This window comes from Filicampus tigris, chromosome 22, assembly GCF_054856515.1.
Source record: "Filicampus tigris isolate MCC_2025a chromosome 22, RoL_Ftig_1.0, whole genome shotgun sequence".
NCBI lineage: Eukaryota > Metazoa > Chordata > Actinopteri > Syngnathiformes > Syngnathidae > Filicampus > Filicampus tigris.
The window spans coordinates 2,508,937-2,533,445 of NC_141238.1; the positions used below are offsets into that span (position 1 = coordinate 2,508,937).

General features: G+C 42.4%; 4 protein-coding genes across 6 annotated transcripts; 2 read left to right on the forward strand and 2 right to left on the reverse strand.

Annotated features, from left to right (window-relative positions):
* Window positions 1-121: 121 nt before the first annotated feature.
* Window positions 122-8,081, reverse strand: LOC147126459 (serine/threonine-protein kinase 38-like). Of its 2 annotated transcripts, XM_086022769.1 has the most exons (14): window positions 7,698-8,081; window positions 6,061-6,200; window positions 5,187-5,238; window positions 4,935-5,057; window positions 4,762-4,845; window positions 4,574-4,697; window positions 4,345-4,499; window positions 4,133-4,235; window positions 3,963-4,024; window positions 3,652-3,769; window positions 3,453-3,576; window positions 3,189-3,284; window positions 3,023-3,114; window positions 122-2,936 (listed from the first exon to the last, which is right to left on the reverse strand). In XM_086022769.1, the coding sequence occupies exons 2-14, from the start codon at window positions 6,192-6,194 to the stop codon at window positions 2,812-2,814; spliced, it is 1,392 nt and encodes a 463-aa protein (XP_085878895.1). In that variant the 5' UTR covers window positions 6,195-6,200; window positions 7,698-8,081; the 3' UTR covers window positions 122-2,811. The 2 variants fall into 2 exon arrangements, with proteins under 2 accessions (XP_085878895.1, XP_085878896.1); XM_086022770.1 differs by lacking the exon at window positions 7,698-8,081 and having other exon boundaries at window positions 5,187-5,234; window positions 6,061-6,142.
* Window positions 8,082-8,967: 886 nt separating this feature from the next.
* med21 (mediator complex subunit 21) lies at window positions 8,968-23,460 on the reverse strand. The gene is made up of 6 exons (XM_086022230.1): window positions 23,341-23,460; window positions 15,145-15,269; window positions 11,163-11,258; window positions 10,963-11,077; window positions 10,481-10,581; window positions 8,968-9,439 (listed from the first exon to the last, which is right to left on the reverse strand). Exons 3-6 carry the CDS (start codon window positions 11,202-11,204, stop codon window positions 9,260-9,262), a joined length of 438 nt encoding a protein of 145 aa, XP_085878356.1. The 5' UTR covers window positions 11,205-11,258; window positions 15,145-15,269; window positions 23,341-23,460; the 3' UTR covers window positions 8,968-9,259.
* fgfr1op2 (FGFR1 oncogene partner 2) lies at window positions 11,447-13,658 on the forward strand. Of its 2 annotated transcripts, XM_086022229.1 has the most exons (6): window positions 11,447-11,768; window positions 12,241-12,377; window positions 12,462-12,579; window positions 12,665-12,807; window positions 12,880-12,993; window positions 13,060-13,658. In XM_086022229.1, exons 1-6 carry the CDS (start codon window positions 11,744-11,746, stop codon window positions 13,195-13,197), a joined length of 675 nt encoding a protein of 224 aa, XP_085878355.1. In that variant the 5' UTR covers window positions 11,447-11,743; the 3' UTR covers window positions 13,198-13,658. The 2 variants fall into 2 exon arrangements, with proteins under 2 accessions (XP_085878355.1, XP_085878354.1); XM_086022228.1 differs by having other exon boundaries at window positions 12,241-12,579.
* tm7sf3 (transmembrane 7 superfamily member 3) lies at window positions 14,358-22,070 on the forward strand. Its single transcript, XM_086022226.1, has 12 exons — window positions 14,358-14,593; window positions 15,826-15,980; window positions 16,964-17,114; window positions 17,384-17,504; window positions 17,943-18,114; window positions 18,198-18,375; window positions 18,462-18,548; window positions 19,492-19,572; window positions 19,649-19,801; window positions 19,889-19,989; window positions 20,056-20,218; window positions 20,828-22,070. The coding sequence occupies exons 1-12, from the start codon at window positions 14,527-14,529 to the stop codon at window positions 21,079-21,081; spliced, it is 1,683 nt and encodes a 560-aa protein (XP_085878352.1). The 5' UTR covers window positions 14,358-14,526; the 3' UTR covers window positions 21,082-22,070.
* Window positions 23,461-24,509: the final 1,049 nt, after the last annotated feature.

The window sequence follows — 24,509 nt, forward strand, 5'->3', positions numbered from 1 at the left end:
ACGCAATTATTTCACGTGATCGTGTTGAAACAGTACGTGATGTCATTTTAAACATGGCAAATTCTAAAAAGTGACAGACAGACCTGGAATATTACATTAGAAATTCAATGCACTCAATGAGTTTGATTGATTTGTTTTGTTTATTTTGCCATGTTATTAACATAAAAATCTATCATGTGAATATATTACTAGCATTTCCCCTGTGACCTCTTTCACTGGGCTCCAAGAGACAGCATACGAACACGTCATCACCACATACATAATCCAACAACAATGTCCTGACTCTTCATGGCGATGACTACTATTTCTTTAAGGTGATTTCTGATTTGACCACCAAACGCATCAAATGAGACGAGTTTGGTGCTTACTATAGTGTCAAGATGTTTTATTAACATTTGTACTCCTCTAGGTCCTTTTTTCACTCATCACAATAAGTCACCTTGCAGTATATCCTCTCACATTTTTATAACTATTTTATTGTATATTTTCATGGGACAACACTGAACAAATGACAACAACGTGTCACACGACAACGGGCAGATTAAATGGCTCTATGGGCCCAATTTGTACAGTTTCACCCGGGGTTGTACTCACTTTTGTTGCCAGTGTTTTCGACAGGAGTTCCTGTGTTTTCTGTTATTTTGAGGAGACATTTTGAGATTGTAGCTACGCTAAATATATTTTTTTTCAATGTTGCTCCATGAAAATGCTGTCCTTTAGAATCCATTTTGTGTTTATTTAGCACATATTAGCTACCTAAATAATCTCTAACTGGGTTGAAATGTATCCTAATTATATTCAAAGGGGGGTGAAAACACAATGATTAAGATTTGATCCAGAGACATACAAATAATAAATAACACTAAAATATACACATTGTAATCTATACATTGCTTATACAGTACTGTATTGTCTAACTTCTGCATTATTTCAACAAAACGAGTTGACGAGATCCTCAATTCTTTCTGCAGCAAGAGCACCATCATGTGGTGAAAATGGCAACAATCGCAATGTGCTTTCCTCCGGTTTCTTTCCCGCACTTGAACAAAACAGTGACTGAAGTGTAACACTCTCTGGAGGTGTGTGAGATTGTTTATGCGAATAATGTTAAGGTAGTTTGAGGTTAAGTGCATCAAGCGTGAGCTACATCTGGATTCATGGTCACATCACAAAACGTGATCTTTGGTAGCTGTTTTTCCTTACGTGAGCTGTGCAACTTGGAGCAGAAGTAAATTCAAAGGTTAATTTAAAATTAAAAGAAAACAACTTTTTTGTACATACGCTGTGAGAAAATGGCATGAATGAAATTCAACGGAAAGGTGTTTCCTTGGTTAATGTGTTCGGATAAACGCATCATACACAAGGCTTCTTTGTCTACTGTTTGCTTTGACGCACATCATTTTATGAGGATCCCTTCTTATCTATATGCCATAAAAATACTGTCCTATTCCTAAACCAAACCGACATTTCATCAATTTTATTGCTTGTTTTTTTTTTTTACTCATCTGGGCTTTGTTTTGTCTGTAAAGCTGAGCTAAAATCTATATTCCCTTTTATTTCTTACTCTTTATTTTTTTTCAAGCCAGCTTCATGGACTTTTCTCTGTAAGCCTTCCTTCCGATCAATTGGGAATAACACCGATCCAATATTATTTACCAGCTATATGCGAAGGCACTTCAAAGAAGGAAGTGATTGATTGGACCTCGTCTGATTTGAATTCAAAATCAATATTGTGGAGATAGATAAGCGTGTAAAAGGGAGGTGACACACTCCACACTTTCTATCTGCAAAGGGAGCGCGCGGAAGATTCCAGCATGAGTCGTTCCATGAGAATCACCCAGTACCTGTACATGAACTGATGGAATTACATCCCCGGTTCCTTAAAGCTACTGCCGTTTCTTCAAGACTACTTTATTTACCCTGTAACACCTAAAGACTACCCTTATACACGCAGAGGCAACTAAAATCTCAAATCCTCAACTACAGAGCTACCATGTATCAGTCGGATTAGCGGATTTTTTTTTTTTTTTTTTTTTTACATATTTCCTGAGATATTTTCAATACGAATGAGAAGTACCTTATTTCCTCAAACAGTGGCCTTGCAAATCCCAACCAGCGTGCTGGGGGAAATAATCTACTTTCACTTCATTGATTTATTTTCTACAAATAAAGTATCTTTGTTCCTCTATCCACGCCAGTTTTGTTTAAGGACAGGCAGAACAATTAAATGCTCCGCCACTAGATAGCAGAAGGTGCAATTAAACATGTGCGTCCACCCATTGCCATTAATACGTCAGACTACAGTAATCTACGAGTTACGAAAATGCGGAATCCAAGACTCCTTACATTCATTTTTTTCAATCCTTAATTATAGTGGATGACTTGAGTCTATTAAAGCCAAGGCCACCATTTGAGGAAACTCTAGTTTGTGCATCACACTGCGAATCATGCTGAAACCTTCCAGGGTGCGACGGCAGCGTATGTTCAGTAGCAGGTTTTGCTTATGAGCCAGTTTAGAGCGACCAGTGTTCAAACTATCAAGCAGTGATTGGCACGCAGTCCTTTACGAGATGACGCATGCACGCGCGTGGCCGCGCGCCGCCCCGAGAGCTGCACAGCGTACGACGCAAAGCGACCAGAGGTAACCTTTGTTGGCGGCAGAGCAGAGCTTCGGAAGTGGGTGGGGCGTAGACTACACGTAGACTGAGGGGGCGGTTCGGCCTCCAGCACCAGCGGGGGCCCCGCCCCTCCAAGGGCCCGACCCTGTTACGTCCGTGAATGTCTTTTTTTGATACTCCCTGTTGGAGGCTGTCAGGCCTTCCCTGGCTTCATGTACGTGGGGATGGTGCCTCGTTGAGTCAGGCCCTCGAAGCGTTTGTAAGTGTAGTTGAGGAACACCCAATCCTTGGACTTGAAGTCTGGTTCTGTCGCATTGGCTGGGACAGAAATTGAAGCAGTGAGGTCGACAGCGGCAGCAGAGGAAGTAGAAAACTTCATTAGGAAGGTGGGAAATGTTTCAGACCTGGCTGGAGGATGTCTGATTCCGGGAACTCATCAAAATTGGAGGTGTCGTCGATGCTTTTTATCTCAATGGAAATGGCTGCGGGACGCTCTCTGTTGGGAAATGCGTTCGTATTCACAAACAGTGGGGAAAAATGAATGCCATTTGGAATGAAAGCAAATAGTACCTGATGTGCTCCCAGTCCACGGGCTCAAAAAACGGATGGCTTTTGATCTCCTCCACGCTGCCTGCCCCAACTCTGTTCTCAGCATCTGTGCAATACCTCAAGCACAAAAAACAGCACACTGCAGTGTTGTCCCTGATTAGGACATTTGGAAGTGGCTGCCTCAAAGCAGTTCTCAAAGCTCTCACACCTAAAGGCCCTTTTACGCCACTTGGTACTCGCTGCTGTTTTGGTTTGTCATTTTATATGTTAAAATGTTCCTCATACCTCAGTATCAAGTCCTTAGCTCTCTCCGAGATCGGGACTTCGGGTGGAAACACGAGGGTCTCCTTCCAGTTCATCACTTTCCTGTACGTCTCCTGCGGCGTCTCCGAGCAAAAGGGCGGATAGCCTGCAACGAGCCTCATTGTGTTACATGCGCTACAGTCCGGGATATTCCCCCCGTGCACAAAATATCCCTGCCCACCTATGAGCATCTCATACATGATGACCCCCAGGGACCACCAGTCACACAGCTTGTTGTAGCCCGTCTGCATGAAGACTTCGGGGGCGATGTAGTCTGGCGTCCCCACTGTGGAATAAGCCTGAAAATCACACAGAGTGTGAACGCAGATCAGGATTTGTGTACCCCTCTGGGCTATACTGAATGACCCACAGAGGGCACTGCAGCATCAGAAAGCATACTCAAGTGCACTTACTGAGGGAAACAACTATGAAACCTGCTTAGTTATGGCTCTAAAATGCCCAATCAGCACATTATTAGTAGTATGTATATACCAGCTGTCTCCGGTTCTTCTTCCAGGTTTCTGCTTTCCGCTTGGAGTTCATGTTTTGAAAGGCTGCAGAAACAAAGAAAAAAAAATGACAACACTAAGTCCCATTCATAATAGCTCGCACCTTGACAATAATTGTCAACACTGCATCAAAATGAGAAGTACGGAACTAACAAAAGTCACTGGGTGGGTTGTGTGTCAGGTTTCTGTAAAATTCTGTCCGGTGGGCTTTCTTCAGTCCGGTACACAAGCCAAAATCAGACAGCTTCACGTGTCCCTGTGAGAGAAAATGTTGAGGTGACACGCATGAGTGCAAACATCAAGCGGAACGACACCGCGTCAGATTCCAGATATGATACAAAGAAATGCGCGCGGCGTCTCCTCACCCTGGAGTCCAGCAGCAGGTTGTCCGGTTTGATGTCTCGGTGGATGAAGCCCAGCTGGTGGATGGAGTCGATTGCCAGGACCGTCTCGGCGATGTAAAACTGGGTGGCCTCTTCAGACAGCGTGTCCTTCTTCATCAGCAGCGTCATCATGTCGCCTAGCCACGAGTTTTATGTCAGGACCTCGAATTTGCGTTTTTGTAATATAAAATATATCAGTGCAAGTGCACACCTCCGGGCAGAAATTCCATGATGAGGTAGAGGTTCCTCTTGTCCTGGAAGCTGTAAAACATCTTCACCACCCATGCGCCGTCTGCCTCCACCAGAATATCCCGCTCTGCCCGGATGTGAGCAACCTGCACGGGAACGGAAAATTCACTCTAACTCATAAGGCAGCAGGAGCAGCTTGAAAGACTTTACCTGCTCTTTCTCCAGCATGTCTGCTTTTCGTAAAATCTTCATGGCGTAAATGTGCCCGGTGTCCTTTTTCTGCACCAAACGCACCTGTGGGAGGAAGCACAAGCAACGGCAATGAAAGACAGCAACAACGGAATAGCACAAATAAATAAATAAAAACATTTCCCCCACCGCACCTCTCCAAAAGCACCACGTCCGATGACTTTCAGGGACTCAAAGTCATCCAAGCCCAGCCGCGTCCTCTTCAGCCTCAAAAACTCCGTCTCCTTGCGAGCATGCTGCGACCGCCGCATCACTTTCTGCCAAATGACGAGAACACACTATCAGAGGCTTCTTACTTGATGTTGGATAAATATTTGAGGTAGAGAAGTACTTCAAACGTGTAAGCCTCTTTTCACTTTGTGTGTGGCAATGTTTGCAAGCTTTACCTCCTCATCCGGTAACCCCTCGTCATCCATGGCCTTCTCCAGCTTCTTCTGCCTAGCGACAGAAAAACAAGTTGAGAGTTGGATTTAATCCGTTGGGGTTTTTAATTGCACAAGAATAAAGTTGTTAAAGTACAAGAGCAATCAATTTAATGTGAATAAAGTCAGTTTTACTTGAAAAAAGTTGTATTTGATTCATTTTTTTCCCCCACATGAATAGATAAAAATATCTATAGATAATAAAGATAGAATTTACAATTTTTAAAGCCTGAAAAGACCCTCATAATTGTGAGGCAGACATATTCATCACTGAATTAAATGTTCACGTAATGTTCTTGGCTTCAACTTTTTTTTTCAATATTGTATGGTATACTTCTTAAATTCGGTTCAGTTGTATTTAACTTTTAAGCACAATACTTTAATCTTGAAGAACTGTTGTTATTTAATTTCTTATTTACATTTTATCCGAAATATATTTTCATTGAATCATTAAGTACAGTTTTTCTTGTCCTATATTCAAGCACAGTGCTTATGTTCAAAGCACACATATCTATATAGCTCAGATTTTCACCTATCCTAGCCTTATGCTAATCCTAATGCTTAATAAATGAGAGTCAAATTTGGGAATGGCGAGGGATGCGGTGAACGAAAGGTGTCAGATCTTGGCAAAGAATCTCTTTGCCATTTGTGTTTGTTTGCAATTTGTGCCATTTGTGTTTGTTTGCAACCAAACACCCAACCATGTGTCGGGCGGCTTTGACACCTGACGCTTTAAGCAACAGCTACATCTTGCATTCATGAAGTCGCTCGTGGTAATTGCTTGTGACGCGTTGATACTCGTGGAAGTAAACGGGAGGGCGGGAGTGGTCGGTCTTGCCTCATCTCGCGTTCCTCGTGCTGGGTGAGCAGCGTGCTGTAGAAGTTTTCCAGCGTCAGTTTGGCAACGGTCACCCTCTCTCGGGTGTGGTTGCTCATGGGGAGGGCGGCTGCAGTCCCTCCTGTCATGGCCATACTATCCTGTCGCAAACACACAAAGAGACGAGATGTCAGTCCATGGTACTTAGCGATGACATTCTAATAAAAACAGATAACGCGGAAAAAAGAAAGCGGGTGGATACGTTCCATAGAGAACATCATTAAAAACTTTTGTCAGGATGCCAGTAGAAAAGTATGAGTGGTCTTGATTAGGTTAAAAAATTGGCTCTGCAGAACAGAGATAGGAGGCCGTGTTTTGTCTAGTCCCGGCCACAACAATCCCACAAAAACAAAAAACTTCCTGATTTGCTTTGAAGGAAAAAAATCAGTGAGTGGCGCTCGAATAGGGAAGTTCGTACGGAGTGGAAAATGGGAAGCAATCATGGATGCTGTGTTACTTTACCTAAAGAAACTCCTCCTCTAAAATGGTATTTATGACATGACATTTGGTGTGATGTCTCCATGCCATTCATAGTACAGACAGAGGCAGACTCATGCACACACTCCACCCTTAAAAGGACTTTAAAAAGACCTGCCAGGAAACTTTCCATCCCTGAATGAAAGAGTCCAGTCATGACACGAAGGACAGGAATGGGCAACACACATGACTAATAAAAAAAAATAAAAAAAACAGGAAGAGCAGAAATCATCATTCCTGGTGTAGTAAAAATCTCAATCCATTTAGTTCGTGAATACAACATATAACCATAACCATTTTTCAAATTAAAAAGCCACTTAATGCAAGAATGGGGTAGCAAATCCCCCTTTACAGATGCACAATAATAATGTACAAGGCTGTTTAACAAATAATATTGACAATTTAGATACAAATCCGATACTTTTGTAAATTACATCATAATAAAAGACATTTCTTATTTTGGTTATTCCAGGTACACAAGAGGGACACAAATATTACTTACAATAGTGACTCAGTTCATTTTATACTAAGCATATGAGCTCTTTGCATAGGCAGAATTTTCAATGGGAAGGGAGGAAGGCAGAAAAGCAGATTTAAGTGATGAATTAAAGCAGGAAGGAAAAGGGGAAGAAGGGACGCTTGAATAAAAACAAAAGGGGACAGAAGTGAGGAAAGCAGGAGGATGGAAGGAAGGAAAGTATGGTTTAAGCAAGGGAAATACCTAAGTATATATACTGAATACGTATAAAATGTGGGTCTGAGTGAAGGAAGGAATGGTGGAAGAGAGGATGGTAGAAAGGAGGTCTCAGGGAATAAAGTATGGAGGGAATAAAAAGCAACTAACTGAGGGTAGGCAGGAAAACATGTTAGGGGGAATTGCAAATCTAATATAATTTATTTTAAATGTTTACCTATAGTTTTAGCCCACCACGTCCAGTATATATCGACATAATGTTGCTCGATATTAGTATTGATGCCTCCTACTTTATTTACAGAGAAAAGCAATTATTTAAGAGGTTATCTCATGTTTGCTTATTCCATTTGCGACAGTCAAACAGGTTCTATTAGCAAACTGAGTAAAAATAGCCAGCACTTTTTAAAATAACATGGGCTCAACCTACCTCCGTGTCCTGCTCCAGAGTCAATTATTGGCTGGGCACTAGCCCCACGAGCCAGGGAAAAGAAAAATAGACTGGGTTAAAGCGTCTTTTCTGCCTAAATTGTAGGCAGACAAGGCTGGAGGCTCCAGTTATGAAGCTAACTGTTTCACTTAACGGGGAACCTCTATACAGCTACACAGTAAACATAGCTGATATCAAAAACAAAACATGGCTCATTTCTTCAGCCGCAGACAGCAGGCGAACATTTAATTACATCAAAAAAATTAAATTGTCTTCATGAGTCTCCCTCTGGTGTTTGAGTACGGCGGTTGACCTGTCTTAATGGTGAGAAAAAAACGTGAAAAAGGTAGCTTTCAGCTTCCGAGGACCGTCGGGCTCATCAGTCGCTGCAGTTACGCAATGGCGTAGCTTTGGAGTGACGTCAACCCGGGCCAATCACCGGTGGAGAAAGTGTAAGTGGCCAATCATGAGGGGAGGATTTTTGAGGATGACGAAAAGTCAGCCAATAAGGGAGTTAAGATCCGCCCCTTCGTTTGGACGCAGATTCATCAGACTGCTTTGCGCTCATGAAAGAAGTCACTGTTTCCAAGCATTTTACGCTTGTTTAATCGTTATTCCTGCCTCACAATTGCATTATTTGTTTATTTTTTACGTATAACAATGTTTAAATTACACATTTTCATTGAAAATATATTCATACTTAAAGTTGCGATGCAATTAAGGTCAATAACGGGTCTTTCGGGGATTTATGTTCCAGGTTTTTGAATGGAAAACGTGAAGTGACTTAACGAGGGACAGTTCGCCATAAATGGCTTAGGGAGAGTCTATGTTTTGGCCATTTCATTCCTTTTAAATGAAAAGAGCCATGGGTGTGCATGGACTAGGGGATGTGGGCGTGACCTGCTGCTACTTTTTATTCTGGGTGTGGTGCTCAGCACATTAAGGCTTTTTTAAAATAAGTCTAACGTCAACATTGCCCACCAAGCTGTGACGCAGCTTCTATTTTTAGTTGTTTGGCTAATAAACTCTGTGGCCTCGGGGCTGACTTCAATTTGCTGTTATTGAAGGTGCCCCAAACATTATGCGTATCACTCTTCTCTTATTCCAACTTGACATTTTCCCGCTGCTTCTCAAATCTAAATTTAGGAAATCTAGAGAAAAAAAAAATGCCACTCGCTTCCTATTTTTCCTAAGGAAAGCATTGCTTGTAAGCACACACTAACAATAAATATCCTCCCTTTTTTTGTATGTCACAATCTTGCAGGAACAATTTTGGATAAACAAAACTGTTTATTCAAGCTTTATTTAACAAATTGCCCATTGGAGCATAGAATCAGTTTACGGTCATAAATATTTACAAAATCAATATACAAAAAGGAACTGAAGCCAGACAATACTTTTTCTTCCCCAAGTAAACATTTGAGTTAGTCTACCAGTGTGAAGTGATCAAATATGGCTTTTTTCCACCCGGCAGACAGATCCAGCATAGGGTTTGAGGCTCGCAACTGAGTGTTATAAATAATAAGGTCAGTAATATGTGAAACGAGGCCATTTGGAGCAGGTCAGGATTCGGCAGGCGAAGACTGGCTGGGTGCGCCGTTGCGGGTGCGAAGCTGAGACTGGGCAATGTCCGCCAGGGCGCTTTGGATCTTTTCCAGCAGCATGTCACCACGGGTAACCACCTCTTTTAGACGGGCGGCGGCGTCGTGGTTCTCCTCCTCCAACTGCCGCAGACTGGCCGCCTGATGAGGAGTAGCACAATTGTGTCACAATCTTTTGGTTTGTATTCTTTGTGTGCCAATAGAGTTGTGTTGCGGCAACAAAATAGACAGGCTAGAGATGAGGAAATACATTATATCACCTCAAAAAGTATAAAGTACAACAAAAGCTCATGTATGAGAATTACAGGAAGTCAAAAAAAGAAAAAAAAAAGGAAATACTCCATTGGTTAAGCATTCAGTGATCATATCTCTAGGAGCATTTGTCACATGCAAAAACAACTAATCTGTCATTTTAACAGCTAAAAAAAATGTTGACTATAATCTAGGTCAAGAAACTCTGATTTTGAAAGTAACTATTGATATTTTTGCAGAGTGGCTGTGCATTGCCATTGTGATATATTTTTTAATTGGTTGGGTCATGGGGATAAGTAATATTTAACTCAACAGTTAAGGGATTTAATCCTTCAATGCAAGAATTAACTTCCCATTGATATTTACTGGAAAGGTTTACTTTTGATAGATTGTCCACCTTTTTGCAGCTATGCTCATTTCAAGTTGTCCATTTGGGGAATAACGGTCCTCATAAAAAGTGTGTGTGTGTGTGTGTATATATATATATATATATATATATATATTTTATTTATTTTTTTTTTTTTTTAAGAGTAGCACATAAATGGAAAAAGTCCAAATTCATGACAGAACAGCTTCATCAGAGGAAATAAAGGAGCAGTGTGCATAGCTCCCTCTGCTGACTTTGACAATTTTTTTCATTTCAGGCAGTTACGGACAACTCCATGTGGTTAGCACATCTGCCTCACAGTCAAGAGATTGGTGTTTGAATCTTCATTGGAAAACGTCTGTGCCCAGTTTTTATCCTGTGCTCGTGTGGCTTCCTTCTATGTTCCAAAAATGTGCTTGAATTGAAGACTCTTAGTTGCTCATATGCGTACGGGAAACACCTCTCATTATTGTCTGTGTATGCTCACTTCTACTTTGTATGGTGTTGCTGTCACAGGCTAAGCAGATGAAGAACTCCTGCTGTGGGGTGTAAAAACAACTGACCTGCAGAGCTGCTGTGGACTCCTCGCTCGGCAAAGAGTCAATAAGCACGTCCACATCTTTAGCTGTCCTGGCAATCAGGGCTGCAAACAGCTGAGCGTATTCTAAATGTAGAATGTGACAATTGATCATTGTTTGATGAAAGCTAACTAAACAAAATGACATCTAAAATGATTGGAATTTAACTGTGCTGGGTTATTTATAACTGTCAGTGAAGGGAAGTGATTAAAACCAATACACTGTAATTACTGTTTCTTTCCAGTTTTTTTAACTTTACAAAAATATTTATTTTCCTGACGATTTTTCACTTTTGCTCCCTATACCTTATATGATTACTGTTTACTATGTATAAACACCTGTCAGTATGATGCAATACACTCAAACTTACTGTGCTTTTTCGAACTTATTCTCTGCTATCCCATTGCATATACATTTGGATCTTAGTAAAGGCAACGCAGAGCTTTTATAAGCAGTAGATCGAGCACCTTCAGTTTGGTTTGCAGGCTGATCGTTGTTTATCGACGTCTGAATGTTACTGAACGACGCAGGCGGAGCACACTGTTGCAGGACCCCGATGGCGTTACAAAACTGATCTGCAAGCTTCAAACACAAACACGTGAGTTATTAAAACATGTTAAATCACGTATGCCCCAAAACTATGCGTAAATACTGAGCAATAGCATACCGAATTGACAGCATCTTGTAACTGCGTTAGCCTATCCGCCATTTTTATTGTCTTCTTCGTAATGATGAGCCAAAAAGTTGACTCAACGGTGCCATCCTGTGGTTCAACACTTATATTTAAAAATACATTTATAGTACAGTATAGTGAAGTACGTCAGCAGTATAACAGTAAAATAAACAACAATGTGTTGTGAGGATGAGCGGTATGTATAATGGATGGTTGGATGGTGATGATGGATTTAATTTCCCACAAATTGACACAAGCTATGGTTTGTGATTTGTATTCGTAATCACGCGAGATTCTACGAGAGGTGCGAGCAACCATTAAAATCCAAAATGCGACGCTAGCGTGATAGAATATTGTCGTTTATAATCCCTGTTAATCATTTCACGGCTCTGTTTTACAAGAACGAACAAAGTCTGTAAACCGTGCCACCACGACGTGACTTTGTTTTGAACGTGATCACTTGCAATAAAACGAGGAGCCACCTTTTGTGACCCATTTATGTGGACGAGGCTGAGGCTGTAGCTAATGCTAGCTGCCAAACATCAACAGGAAGTAGCGACCGAGCTGAAAAGCTAATGTCTTGCACTTTGAGCTCTCCAGGTAATGTCGATCATGTTTATTCCACGTAGTGAGGACCTTCAATCATGTAGTGTTGTATTCTACTTGGTCCAGTACTAGATCGCCTCGTTTTTATATCGGGCTTCTTAAATAGGCGCGAGAGTATACTGCTTGCATTAGCTCAGCACTTTAGCAACTGATCCTGTTAAACAAAACATACAACGTGGCAGCATGCAAAGTGTATGTTTGTTCTCATAATACCTGAATAAACATGCCATTATTCACTCTAGAATGCACTAATTTTCTTGCAATCTGCATTGAGTTTGCATCAAAACATACTACTACACACTCGCTAGTGTATCCATGTGTACACTTCCGTACCTTACCTAATTTGGCCTGCGTGGGAACTCGGTATACCTAATATGAGAAAATGGAAATAAGACAAGAAAGACACGAGAAGACTTGAAATCTATTGAAAGCTCTTAGATCCTAATTGTGTATTGTATCCCTTCAGACATGAATTGTACTTTGGAGAAAGTCCTGGCCGATGCCAAATCCTTGGTGGAACGGCTCCGTAACCATGACAACGCTGCAGAGATGTTAATCGAGCAGACGACATTCCTCAACAAGCGTGTGGATGCCATGAAGCAGGTAGTGTGTTTTGGTGAAGACATAATGTCTGTATTAAGATCATCCCTGTTGAGTGATACATTTGTTTTTGTTTTTATTTACCAGTACCAAGTGGAGATTGACACACTAAACCAGGTTGCACGTCATCGACCTCGTTCCAGTCTGATCCTGGGCATCCAACAGGAAAATCGTCAAATCAGAGCACTCCAGATGGAAAACAAAGGTTTACACGGGGAGGTGCGGGGCGGGGAAAGATAAGACATTTTATCATCATTTTTGACTAATTTTTCCCTCAACTGTTTGTGCAGAGCTGCGGACGTCGTTGGAGGAACATCAGTCCGCGCTGGGGCTCATCATGAACAAATACAAGGAGCAGAGGCTCAGGCTGTTCATGGCCAGGAAGAGGGATGACCCCACTATTGTGACACAACTGAAGGAGCAGCACACCACGGTCGGTTAAGAGGAATTTAGCCCTGCCTAGCCCCGACTTCTCATTTTCTTGTTTCATTTTCCTTCTTCACAGGAACTCCAAGCACATGCTGACAAGATCAATGAGATGGCCTCTGTGATGAGGAAAGCCATAGAGGTGGATGAGGGGCGGCTGTGTCATGATGAAGAAAGGATTAAATGTCTTGAGGTAAAAGCGAACGAGCATTTCTCTCTGTAACTGAAATAATAGCAGGGTGATTTTTCTATGCTGTAGCTGGAGAACAAAGGACTGAGAGAGCTGCTCGGAATCAGTCGCGAAGCATTCCTGATCCTGAAGCGTGAAGACGCATCAGAGAGCATGTCGCTCTCACCGCCAATGAACAACACTGACGTCAGTTTACACGAGAGCTAGAGTGAAGACTGGACTGACCATCCACGCTTCCACTCCAATGTGTTTGGGATGCACCAGTTTTCCTCCATGGATCCACCTCACCTTGACTGCCAAATGCCAGTGTATCTACTGTATAAACCTCCTCCAGAGCTACATTTGAACAATCACTTTGTCATTTCTTTGGTACGTCTTTTAGCTTTGCCAGTGTGGCGGGCAAAGCCTGTGGCACTTGCAATAACTTGAAAGTGTGAGTGAGATTTAAAAAGAATGTGTGAGCAAGAATGAATATATGATTACCAAATACAATATGCTCTCTCTGTGTTTATAGATTCTATTTTCTCACTGCTTTTATTGTCACACCCTGTAATAACAAGTAACTTAAAAAAATGTTTGGCAGTTGAAATGACAGGATGTAGCAATGAAAATAAAAATGATTAAAAATACTGTGTTGAAAACCAAATGAATAAAAAAAAATACACTGATTCATTCTTGTTTTTTTTTTATATATAATTTGACAGTAGATGGAAGCATGTTTAAAATAATAGATGGACTGACTGATAGGCGATTACTATTTGGTCCTGTTTGACAAATAGACAGATGGCAGAAGGGCAGCCGGGCTGCAGATGGATGGCAATTGACGGACCCGCAAAGTTTAGTAAAATGCCCACCTCTGGTTATAACTAAGTAAATTGGTGAAGGACTAAACTACACGTTATACGTAAAACAGTTAAAAGCAACGTGAGTCAAAGTGCATAAGATAAGAACTAAACATAAGTAAACTGTACATTTTAAGTAAAGTAGAATGAGTCAACATGCATGCAATTGAGGACGAGATATAAGTAAACGGTTATAAGTAAACTACATATTAAGGCTAAAAAAAACCACAAGTAAACTACACGTATAGTGCAGTGGGAAAGTGAAGCAGTAAATGAGAAAAGACATGTAGGGCTACATACTGATCTTAATATGGCCGGAAGTGGTTACAAAATATAAACATATTGCACCTGGTCATGAGATAGTTTCAAATATGCATTGCACATAAGTGTTGTAAATTGTGGCTTGTGGAGCGGTAGAACTGTCTGAGTGTCTGTCTGAGAGCGGGAGAGAGGATCAAAGTATCGCGCGAACTTGCAAATCTCGCTGAGGGCGCGTTCACAGACCTCGGTGAGGGTCGAAGAAGGGGAGAGCGAGCATAAGAGCAGTCAAGTTGTGTCACTCAGAAAAGCATGTCGCTTCTCCGCCCGCGGGGACTCTCACTAGCAAAACATAAGCGAGTTCCAGTTTACAAATGACTGACGGGAGCTTTCGTGATAACTCTTTGCGTTTTAGTCAGATTAAAGGAGATCAACAATGCTTCGGTGGATCTGCTGGCTGTTGATGTTGCGTTCAATATATGAAGTTCAAGCTCAGGAAGAAAGTAAGTACACCGTAGTAACGTTTAACTTAACCTTTAACGTGTGAGCTTTCAGTATGCTATTTTACACTGAATATTATGATCTATGATTATGATATTATGATCTATTAATAAATTAATAATGTAATTCACGTAGTAAAGACTCGAGCATTATTGTGCTGTTTCTTTGGGACATGTACGTCTTGTTAAAAAGAAGACAATGCCAATGTGGGTATACAATCAACTGTATATACAGGGTTTATAATGTATATTTATTTATTCAGTAATTACATACACAATACCGTTTACAATTTTGGGGTCAACCAGACATGTTTTCTATAAAAACACACTACAGTAAATATACACCACCAATAGATTGGGGTCACGTCAAGAGTTTAACACGCTAACAATATCTAGACGATACTTATGAACAGAAGTGCATTTTTTTACAGTGACATAAACAGGTGTTTATGTAGGTTAATGTGCCCACACACACACACACAAGCAAGCCCTCACGACTCACGTGATTCCACTTAAATCAGAAGTAGTGGGAAAATGCAGAACTTTAGACTGACCTGCAAAATGTCAGCCTGGATAAGGCAGCTTGTGCAGAGAATTATCTTCCATGGTCCATGTTTTCCATCCTTTTTAAAAGAGGCCCACCAAGTATGATTGTATCGCTCAGCAAGGTTACTGTTGTCTGCGAGCAAAATATACAGCAGGATTGATCGTCAAATCAGCATGGAAAAAGTCACTCAAAGCATTATAAAAAAAAGAGAAATAGAGAGGAGTATTAAGGTGAAGAATAGTAGGCCCCCATCTACTCGCCAGAATAGATGCTATGCCACTCAGTTAATGTGCAAAGTCTCCTTTGTAAATAAAATTTAAAAACGATTTTCCCACAGCTGATATTCATCTGACCTTAGATGTGATGGCTTAGCGGCCTTTGGATAACTGGAAAAGCAATGAGCTATGACTACGGGGAATTAACAGTTTTCTTTTACTGCCTGCCTCATTCGACCTTAAAGGAACTTGATTCCTTTAATGCAATTGTAAAATATGGACTCAATCCAACGTCTGGCAGGCGCAAGTTGTCTGCCCCAAAGTGACACATGATGTTTTCAGCCCCGATCCAAATCGGCGGAAACTGTCATCTCATTTTTCACAGCTTCCATCTCGGTTCATAACGTTTGAGTTGGCCAAGCGTGGACAATGTGATTCTTGTGCTGACGAATGGGCCCGCTCTCTCGTGACAGACCGGGTGGTTTTCCTGCCGGGGGCCTTCCAGAACGTCAACGTGTCGGAGAACGGGACGGTGCAGGCCGTGGCCGCCGGGATCCCCGCCGAGGTTGCTTTCGCCACCGTGCAGGTCCACACGCAACGGCACAACGTCACGCTCTCCTACAGCACCGTAAGGCCATGACTGGCTTTTTTTTTTTTTTTTTTTTTTTCGGAAGCGAGCACAAAGTGCGCCTCTTGTCAAACAAAGCGCGTCTTCTTCTGCTAACAAAAGGTCACATGCCGTGAAGGAATAAAGAACGGCGCTGCTTGTCTTCCATTGTTGTCCTTCCTTTACAATGTCACATTTCTCTTTTTCTGTACCGACGGGTTACGATACTTGTAAAAATAACGCAGAACATGCCATCTGCGTAACCAGATAAGATCACTCCATGTTTGAAACAGTAGAAACTGACCGGGCCTGACTCTTACATCACCTTCCAGATGATGAAGAGTCGTGAGGAGGGTCGGACAGGGCGAGAACCCGCCGATGTCACTCCCAGAGCGGCTCCCAGGCTGGTTTATTTTTATGGCCAAAGGCAAACAAATGAAAATGATTTTGTCAGGGGTTGAAAATATGTGTTGACGCAAATGAAGGTCAGGGGCGGTGAATCAGACCCTAAAAAAGGAATTTCACTGACGTTTTTTTTTTTTTTAAATGAGAGAGACTGGATTAACATTCCCCGCGGCTCAATTTCAAATGAAAAATTATGATTTTCTCAAATAAGCTTAACAGCTACTTTCAAAGATCTTCCCTAATTTAATTTCTGGTTCAATTTAAGAAAAAAATAACACACCACAGGGGCTATTCTTCGGTCCAAAGCGAATGAGAAATGTATTTCTTGTGACTTGTAAGCGCTCAGCATCTGCGTGGCGCATCGGATAAATTCAGCGGAAAACGGTTCGAATGGGCATTTTCCGGCCATTGCGCTGCTGCCAAAACAAGGCGGGCAGAAAGCCTGGATTGTGAAAATCGGCGGGTAAGCCGCTGCCAGGCGTCATCTCTGAATGCTGCATTTCAGTGACGTTATACAACAAGCACGATGAATCGTTCGTGCTTATACTGATCGTATTGTAACGATTGCGAAGCAATTTGCCCGTGTTGTTTGCGTTTAGACACCGGCGTTCGGTCTCTCTTCAACGGCAGTGGACACGGGCGTCCTGGTACCTCTCCTGCCCGGACAAACATCCTTCACTCTGTTCCTGTTCTCTGCCGATGGAAGCGCCGTCACAGGCACGGGCGTTATTCTGCCTTTCTCCGGCACGGGTAGGCCACGCCATCAATTTTGGTTTTTGTGTTACGTAACATGTGAGGAAGTCGCCTGTGCTTGTGCAAAATCAAGGCTGAGGCACTTTCACCATAAGCTGAAGTCACTTCTGTTTTGTTTTTCTTTGTGTGTTTTGAGAGAAGGAAGCTCTTGAATGTTGGCTGGTGGGTGTTTGGTGATCATGTGGCCGCCTTGTTGCTGCAAGTCATGCTGACATGGCGCAACTAATCCCTCTACCCCCCCCCCCCCCCCCCCCCCCCGGCTTTAGACCCCGTCCCCGGAGGTTGTAACATTGAGTTTAACCTGAACGTGGACCCCAACATCTACCTGCGCTACAACCTTTTCGAGACCACCATCCAATTTGCGCCGGCCAACCTGGGATATGAGAGGTAACCCAACGCCGTCCTCCAAAATGCACCCGTTTTTAGCCATCTGTGTGGGCGGCCATTTTGTCATTTCTGCCAACTGAAAATGACATCACAACTACTCAGGGAGCTAACGGCCAATCAAGGCTCAGCTTCAGACATCGGTGCTAATCTTTGACTGACTGACTTGAAGCACAATGCCGGGTTGTTTTGTCGCTAGTGACTACTACTTCTTCTTCTCTCGTCAGTCGTCACACACTGAGCGCATGCGCAGCAATTGATAACGGGGCATTAAATGTTGCAGGGAAACAAAACGCTTGAAACATGATTGCATTTCCAAAGATTGCTTCCACGTGTTGTTGACACGCGCTGGTCAATTTTATCGTCCTTTAGACCAAGGCAAGGCAACGCTATTTTTATAGCACGTTTTGTTACACAAGCGTGACTGTCCTTGTCCACCAGGGGCAGCAGTCCGCCATCGTGCGACACGTCCACGGGGAGCGACACGCGCTGGCGGCTGCAGTACGACGTCTACCAGTACTTCCTGCCCGAGAACGACCTGTCGCAGAGCAGTCTTTTCCGCAGCGTCCAGGCCGTGGCCGACGCCGACGGCATGGCGGAGAGCGGCAGACTTGTGCGTAAACCCGACGCTTAGATGGTCCAAAGTGATCCCGCCCACGTTGACGCGTCGAAGACTTGATTGCCGTCCCCCTGCAGATGATGACGCTGTCCTCGGCGGAATTGAGCACGGCGGTGTTTAGTTCCATCCCCGGCCAGGGCGTCGTTTACTCGGTGGTGGTCCGAGACCCCGTCCTCAACACGTCGGCGTCGTACGTCCCGGTCCACACGTACGCTTGCAGCTTCACCTCCAAGATGGATGGCTGTCAAACGCTGGGTATGCGTTGAAACCTTTTTTGCAACTTGTTTGGTTTTTTTTAATTCTTGAAGATGGTTGAGGTAGTCTTTTTCTGTCTTTTTCAGGAAAGATAACCACAAAAATTTTCTTTACAATCGCCGGCTTAGCGGGTCTGTTCGTCTGCTTCTTTGGGCACCGATTCTTCAAATGTGGTGAGTGCTTTAACTTCCATTTTGGAAAACTGCCAACAACCACCTTTGCAGTTTGCAAATTTGCCCATTCTTTTTTTTTTTTCATATCTTGTACTAAGATGCCACAACATGGCGCCAAAGCCCCGATTAATAGGAAACTAGTAATTAGTGTCAAGGAAGTTTGTTGAAGTGATTCATCTGGACTTAATCAAATAAGCCAGTTAATTTTAAATGTTTAAAGTACCGATACAGACATTTCTAAACTTATTTTTAACATCTCATTTTTTTCCCCCCTAATTTTCCACAAAAAAAATATTTTTGAGCTTTTCAAGAGCTGCAAATGCTTGAACTAGGACTGCTTGGTTATGAAAAAAATCTCAATCACAATTATTTTGTTAATAATTGAACTCACGATTATTCAAACGATGATTTATTTATTGGTACAAAACAAGAAAATGTTTCAACATAAAAAATCTAAAGACATATACATTTTTTGGAAACATTATAATTATGTAAGCTCCCTTTGGACCAAACAAAATTGATTTTTCCAAATTCTTACATATGATGAGTATGGTGTTTGAATTTAATTCAGAGGCTTAAAAAAAAAAAAAAAAGAGTGAATTCTTCCGAATTTTGCCACATCTTGTTTGTATCTGAATTCCCGTCGTGCATGTGAAGAAAGCCAGTGTTGCGCGCGTCACCGCGATAACCACGTCCCCTCCCCTCCCCCGTGCCGTCAGTTGATGACTTCCCCGTGTGTGGTTGAAATCACTTTGTGTTGGTGTTCACTGGCCACAGTTGACCCACATTATCAGTCTCTCATGTGATGTCGTAATCAATCCAAAATGAACCCATGATGATCCATCCACTTGTCGCCAATGTGGCACTGTTTGTCCGTCAAAGTCCACTGCGGGTTATTGTGGCTCTCATATGGACCTTTCTGTTGGTTTCTTCTCTCACGCAGAATTGTTTTGCATGGGCTTCAGCTTTTCCGCCTTCTTCTTCTTCGTGCTCATCACCAGGACCACGGGACTGGATTACGACAGTGAGCCGTTGCGTCCGTTTCCACGTCAAAAAAAGAACAAATATGGCATACGCATATGGCTCGGCACTTTTCGCAGTGCGTCTGGCCGTGTCGGCGGTGATCGGCGTGGTGGGCGGGGTCCTCCTGGTGACGAGCTGGTGGCGCTTCGGCTCGGTCATGGCGTGCGTGGTGGTGGTCGGCCTGATGCTCGGATTCCTCGTGGCCGCCGCCGTCTTCTTCACCCCCCTCGGTGGGAACAAATCCCAATCAAGGGTTTTAAAAATTGGCAGGAAGTCGTTTTGAAAAAAAAACAAAAACATTTTGGATCCTCCTCCAGGTGACCTTGATGTGTTCAGGCGCTCCGATGCCGTTTTCTGGGTGACGTTCTGCAGCGTCATGATCATCGTCCCGCTCTTCTTCATGCGTTGGCCCCGAGAGGTAACTCGGCGGCGCTGCGGGATTCCAGCGCTTCGGTTGTCTTAAATTGACGCTTTCTGTCGCCAGGGTAACATCACGACGTGCGGCGTCATTGGCGCGTACGCCGTCATCCTGGCGGTGAACGCTTACATCTACACCAGCCTTTCCTACATCACGCTCAACATCCTCAAGCGCTTCCTCAACAACAACTTCAGCGCCGCGTTCACCGACGTGCCGTTCCAAACCATCGGTGAGCTCAAAAATGTCAAACAACCGAAAACCGGTGCGAGGGGGGCTCTTTAGTGCTGTCAAGCGATTACATTTTTTTAGCTAATTAAATCGCACAATTTTTCAGAATTGATCGCGATTAATCATATTTTTCAACTACAGCTTTTTTACGAAGCTTGGAACCGATATTTACTTGAGTAAAATCTTGGAATTAATGTGGAAAAAAACTAAAAGTATATTTCGGTGCAAAGATTGTTCTAATAGCTTTCTTTGATCCTCGAATACGATTCTCTTCCTGTAAAATACAACTGTTGAACGGTACGCCAAAGACGTACAACTAATATTTTGGATTTCTTCAATGAGCCGTCGAGCTACAGGAGGTAAATAAAACGGAATTAACTGAGTTCTTTTTTTTTTTTTTTTTTTTTGTGCATTATCAAATGCAAATTAATCTCCATAGTTAATGCTTTAACTTTGACAGCCCTAATATATATATATAAAAAACTAAAACTAATAACATCTAAACTGAAAGCGATGCATTTAAAAAAAATAAAACCTAACGAAAAAGTATATTGGTATGGTTTGCTTGGGGAAATTATTATTATTTTAACTGGCGTTGTCTCTTGTCCAGACTACATCCTGATCACAGTGTGGGTGGTACTGGGCGTCGCGGGCATCGTCCTGCAACTGTACCGGGAGCGCGCGCGGCCCTTCTTCCCGCCCAGCCCGTACCTCATGTGGCTGCAGGAGCGCGAACGGCGCAAGACCAACGTGCTGGACCCCAGTCACCACTTCCCGCCTCTGCCCAACCGCCTCCTGGCTCGAGCGCGGCAGCTCACAAGGCGGATGGAGCCGGCCGGAGAGCACACGCCGCTGCTGCTCTAGAGCCCAGCGGACGGACATCCTCATTGCAATCCGCAGCGGAAATGAATCCCGGGTTGCGCTCGAGTGCCGCGTAGCGTCGGACGTCCAAGTTGCGTGGAATCCATGGCGGGTCATTCCATGTAAAATCAACCAAGAAGAACTTCAAAGTCCAGATGAAGGGTCATTGAAGTTGGGGAAGTTTGCAGCAAAACACCAAACAGCCACGGGGACAGGCAAATGTGCCAAGGCTTAGCAACGGCGGATCAAGCCACAGAAATGATCCGGCGAGTCTTCAATAGGTGGCCGCTTGGCAGATCGGAGGAGCGTTTTGTGTTCTGGTCTTTTCCGTCCAGCTACACCTCAACGTTTTGAAGAAAGTTTGAGAGGTGAAAGGAAAACTCATGGTTGCTTTTACAAAGAATGGCCCTGGTTTATTATATTACAATTATCCAGAAAGAACCGAAAGGAACCGGATGACGGATTATTTTAACAGTTTATAAATGATAGTAATGACAACGTAGCTTTTTATTCGTTGGTCACTGCACTTTTCTGTTTGCACTTAAACACAAACTAGCACATTTTTGATCAGCAGCTTTGCATGGTTGTAAACTCAGGCTTAATTTTTAATTCAAGTAAATACTTATAAATGCACCAGAGATAACTTTTTTAAAAAAGGTTGAGCTCGCAGGAATAAATTCAGTGAATATCAAAAACTGACTCGTTGGCAAAAACTGCCAAAGAGACTGAATTGCACTCTCGAGCGATTTACTGTGTAATATTTCTCTTTTTGTCATGTTGTAATGGACCTGATCAAAAAGATAGTAGTTACAGTATTTAATTGTTTATACATTGTTGTGCCATCATTTTTCCAAGGGTTTGACTCAGACTGATGATGCACTGAAATAACTGATGGACTTGTTCCGTCCATATTTTATTTAACACTTCAGAGCAACATCCTGGCCTCATGATGTATAAAAATGAATAATATAAATAGTCATTTAACATCTTTTGATGTGTCTGTAGTACTTCGGTTCATTATTGGTTGAAATCTCCTTCTTAAAGTGGTACTCGTACCACTGGTACTACGCGGGCTCCCTCTGGCGGTATGTGAAAATCACGGAACTAAAAGACAGTACAGACGTGTACTGTACTGTAATTGTAAACTTTACATAAGCACCCTCGCCTAAGGTTAGTGAGTAAATTCTTCCAACATTTTAACTTTCAATACAATGTAGTGCATTTTCGCCCATTTACTTCCCTTTATATGACGACCACAGTTTCTGGCGTAGCTTCAGTCATACTAGACGAAACAAATATCTTTTGAAAACAATAAACTAATATGTTGCCTGTCATATGGCTTAATTCGAAGCGTCTCTATGCCCATTCTTTCAAGAAAATTCAGGTACCTCTTTACGGCCTTTCAATTGGTTTCAATATACAGGTCTGCCATCTTGTGGAATTACTGGGACACTGCAGGAGATTCCATCACACCGGCAGTGAGTGTTTAAATTAAATGAAGCTCAATCGCTTCAACACCGATCAGAGTGAATGGCATTAGAACGTATTAGATGGTGGTGGGTGAAGGGGATTATTTTTGTTTTTATGGAACTCGCAACGTGTGTACAAACACTTTTTTAGGAGGAAATGGTTACAGCTAAACTACTGATCAAACACTTTTTATTTTTTGCCATCACTTTCAGTGCACATTCAAAGCAGTTAATAAAAATACTTATACTCTCATTCTTTGTTTTATTAGATAAAAAAATAAAGTAGCGAAAATAAACTAGCGGGGGGAACTCGCGCATTGGCCCACACCTGTGTTCATTTAGGACCAATCCCAATATCCACACCTGTAACCTACGGTCTTCGTTGAAGTGCACGAAGGTTACAAGGGCGCAGGTTACAAGTGCACAAAAATTGCAGAATCGGGACTATTCGCTGACGTCATCGACGTATGCCCTCGCGTCAGCGAACATGGCGGCACGGGTTGAGGTTTTGGCAATTTTGCTGTTAAAAACGATATTATTTTTATATATTATAAAATACATTCTGTTAAAACGTTAGTAAAGTCAAACTCAGTCTCGGTATTTTAGTCGATGTGCGCTGTGGCTTCAGTATTTGGAATTATTTGCGACACGATATGCAGCGCATGCGCAGAATGTTGCTAAGTACGGCAGATAAATTAGGACAAAACACATAGATAAACGGTGTACTATAAATAAACTATCGATTAAATTACACATATACATGCAATAAACCTTATAATAATTTGATACTTACATTAAAAAGAGCAGAATAGGGACGTCCTACGCATTCGTACCCCCGTGGGAACGCATGAGTGAAGCGTATAAGGGTGCACGTACAGGTATTGGAATTAGGCCCTCCATTCATTCGCTTTGCTACTTCCGGCATCTGCGCTCTCCTGATTGGTGTTGAAGTGATTGAGGGCGTGGTCCCAATTTAACCGCTCACTGCCGGTGTGATGGAATCTCCTGCAGTGTTCCATTATTTCCACAAGATGGCAGAGCTGTACATTGAAACCAATGGAAAGGCCGTAAAGAGGTACCTGAATTTCCATGAAAGAATGGGCATGGAATCGCTTCAAATTAAGCATGACAGGCAAACTCCAGCGCGGAAAACCACTACAATTGGCATAATAATCAATATGAATGTTTAATTGAACGTCGGTCATCCATCAGACTAATTTGAATAAACTCTTCTTTTAATCGAAGAGAGAATTAATGTACACGTATTTTGAACAATTCAAAGGCCGTAAAGAATACTGCCGGTGTGATGGAATCTCCTGCAGTGTTCCAGTAATTCCACAAGATGGCAGACCTGTATATTGAAACCTATTGAAAGGCCGTAAAGTGGTACCTGAATTTTCTTGGAAGAATGGGCATAGAGTCGCTTCAAATTAAGCCAAATGACAGGCAAACCCCGGCGTGGAAAACCACTACAACTGGTATAATAAGCAATGTGAATGTTTAATTGAACTTCAATCATCACCAGAATTAATTAATAAACCCTCCTTTTAATCGAAGAGGGAATAAATACATGTTTTGAACAATTGAAAGGACGTGAAGAGGTACATGAATACTGCCGGTGTAATGGAATCTCCTGCAGTGTTCCAGTAATTCCACAAGATGGCAGACCTGTATATTGAAACCAATTGAAAGGCCGTAAAGAGGTACCTGAATTTTCTTGAAAAAATGGGCATAGAGTCGCTTCAAATTAAGCCAAATGACAGGCAAACTCCAGCGTGGAAAACCACTACAACTGGTATAATAAGCAATGTGAATGTTTAATTGAACCTCGATCATCACCAGAATTATTTTAATAGTTTTTTTTAACCGAAGCGAGAATAAATATATACGTATTTTGAACAAAGTTTGTTGGTATTGGGCGTTCATAATAACGAGGCAAGGTGGAAACGCGGCGTTAAAATG

What these genes read in the sequence shown, in the direction of transcription:
- LOC147126459 (XM_086022769.1), bottom strand. Translation starts at nt 6,194, where the DNA reads ATGGCCATGACAGGAGGGACTGCAGCCGCCCTCCCCATGAGCAACCAC. An exon ending in AGGGGTTACCGGATGAGGAG is followed by an intron (nt 5,058 to 5,186) that starts GTAAAGCTTGCA and finishes GTCATTTGGCAG; the next exon opens with AAAGTGATGCGGCGGTCGCA. An exon ending in CATGTATGAGATGCTCATAG is followed by an intron (nt 3,577 to 3,651) that starts GTGGGCAGGGAT and finishes GGCTCGTTGCAG; the next exon opens with GCTATCCGCCCTTTTGCTCG.
- med21 (XM_086022230.1), bottom strand. Translation starts at nt 11,204, where the DNA reads ATGGCGGATAGGCTAACGCAGTTACAAGATGCTGTCAATTCG. An exon ending in TACAAGATGCTGTCAATTCG is followed by an intron (nt 11,078 to 11,162) that starts GTATGCTATTGC and finishes TTGTGTTTGAAG; the next exon opens with CTTGCAGATCAGTTTTGTAA. An exon ending in AGTCCACAGCAGCTCTGCAG is followed by an intron (nt 9,440 to 10,480) that starts GTCAGTTGTTTT and finishes ACTCCTCATCAG; the next exon opens with GCGGCCAGTCTGCGGCAGTT.
- fgfr1op2 (XM_086022228.1), top strand. Translation starts at nt 11,744, where the DNA reads ATGTCTTGCACTTTGAGCTCTCCAG. An exon ending in TTGCACTTTGAGCTCTCCAG is followed by an intron (nt 11,769 to 12,240) that starts GTAATGTCGATC and finishes GTATCCCTTCAG; the next exon opens with ACATGAATTGTACTTTGGAG. An exon ending in ACTCCAGATGGAAAACAAAG is followed by an intron (nt 12,580 to 12,664) that starts GTTTACACGGGG and finishes CTGTTTGTGCAG; the next exon opens with AGCTGCGGACGTCGTTGGAG.
- tm7sf3 (XM_086022226.1), top strand. Translation starts at nt 14,527, where the DNA reads ATGCTTCGGTGGATCTGCTGGCTGTTGATGTTGCGTTCAATATATGAA. An exon ending in GCCAACCTGGGATATGAGAG is followed by an intron (nt 17,505 to 17,942) that starts GTAACCCAACGC and finishes CTTGTCCACCAG; the next exon opens with GGGCAGCAGTCCGCCATCGT. An exon ending in GGATGGCTGTCAAACGCTGG is followed by an intron (nt 18,376 to 18,461) that starts GTATGCGTTGAA and finishes TGTCTTTTTCAG; the next exon opens with GAAAGATAACCACAAAAATT.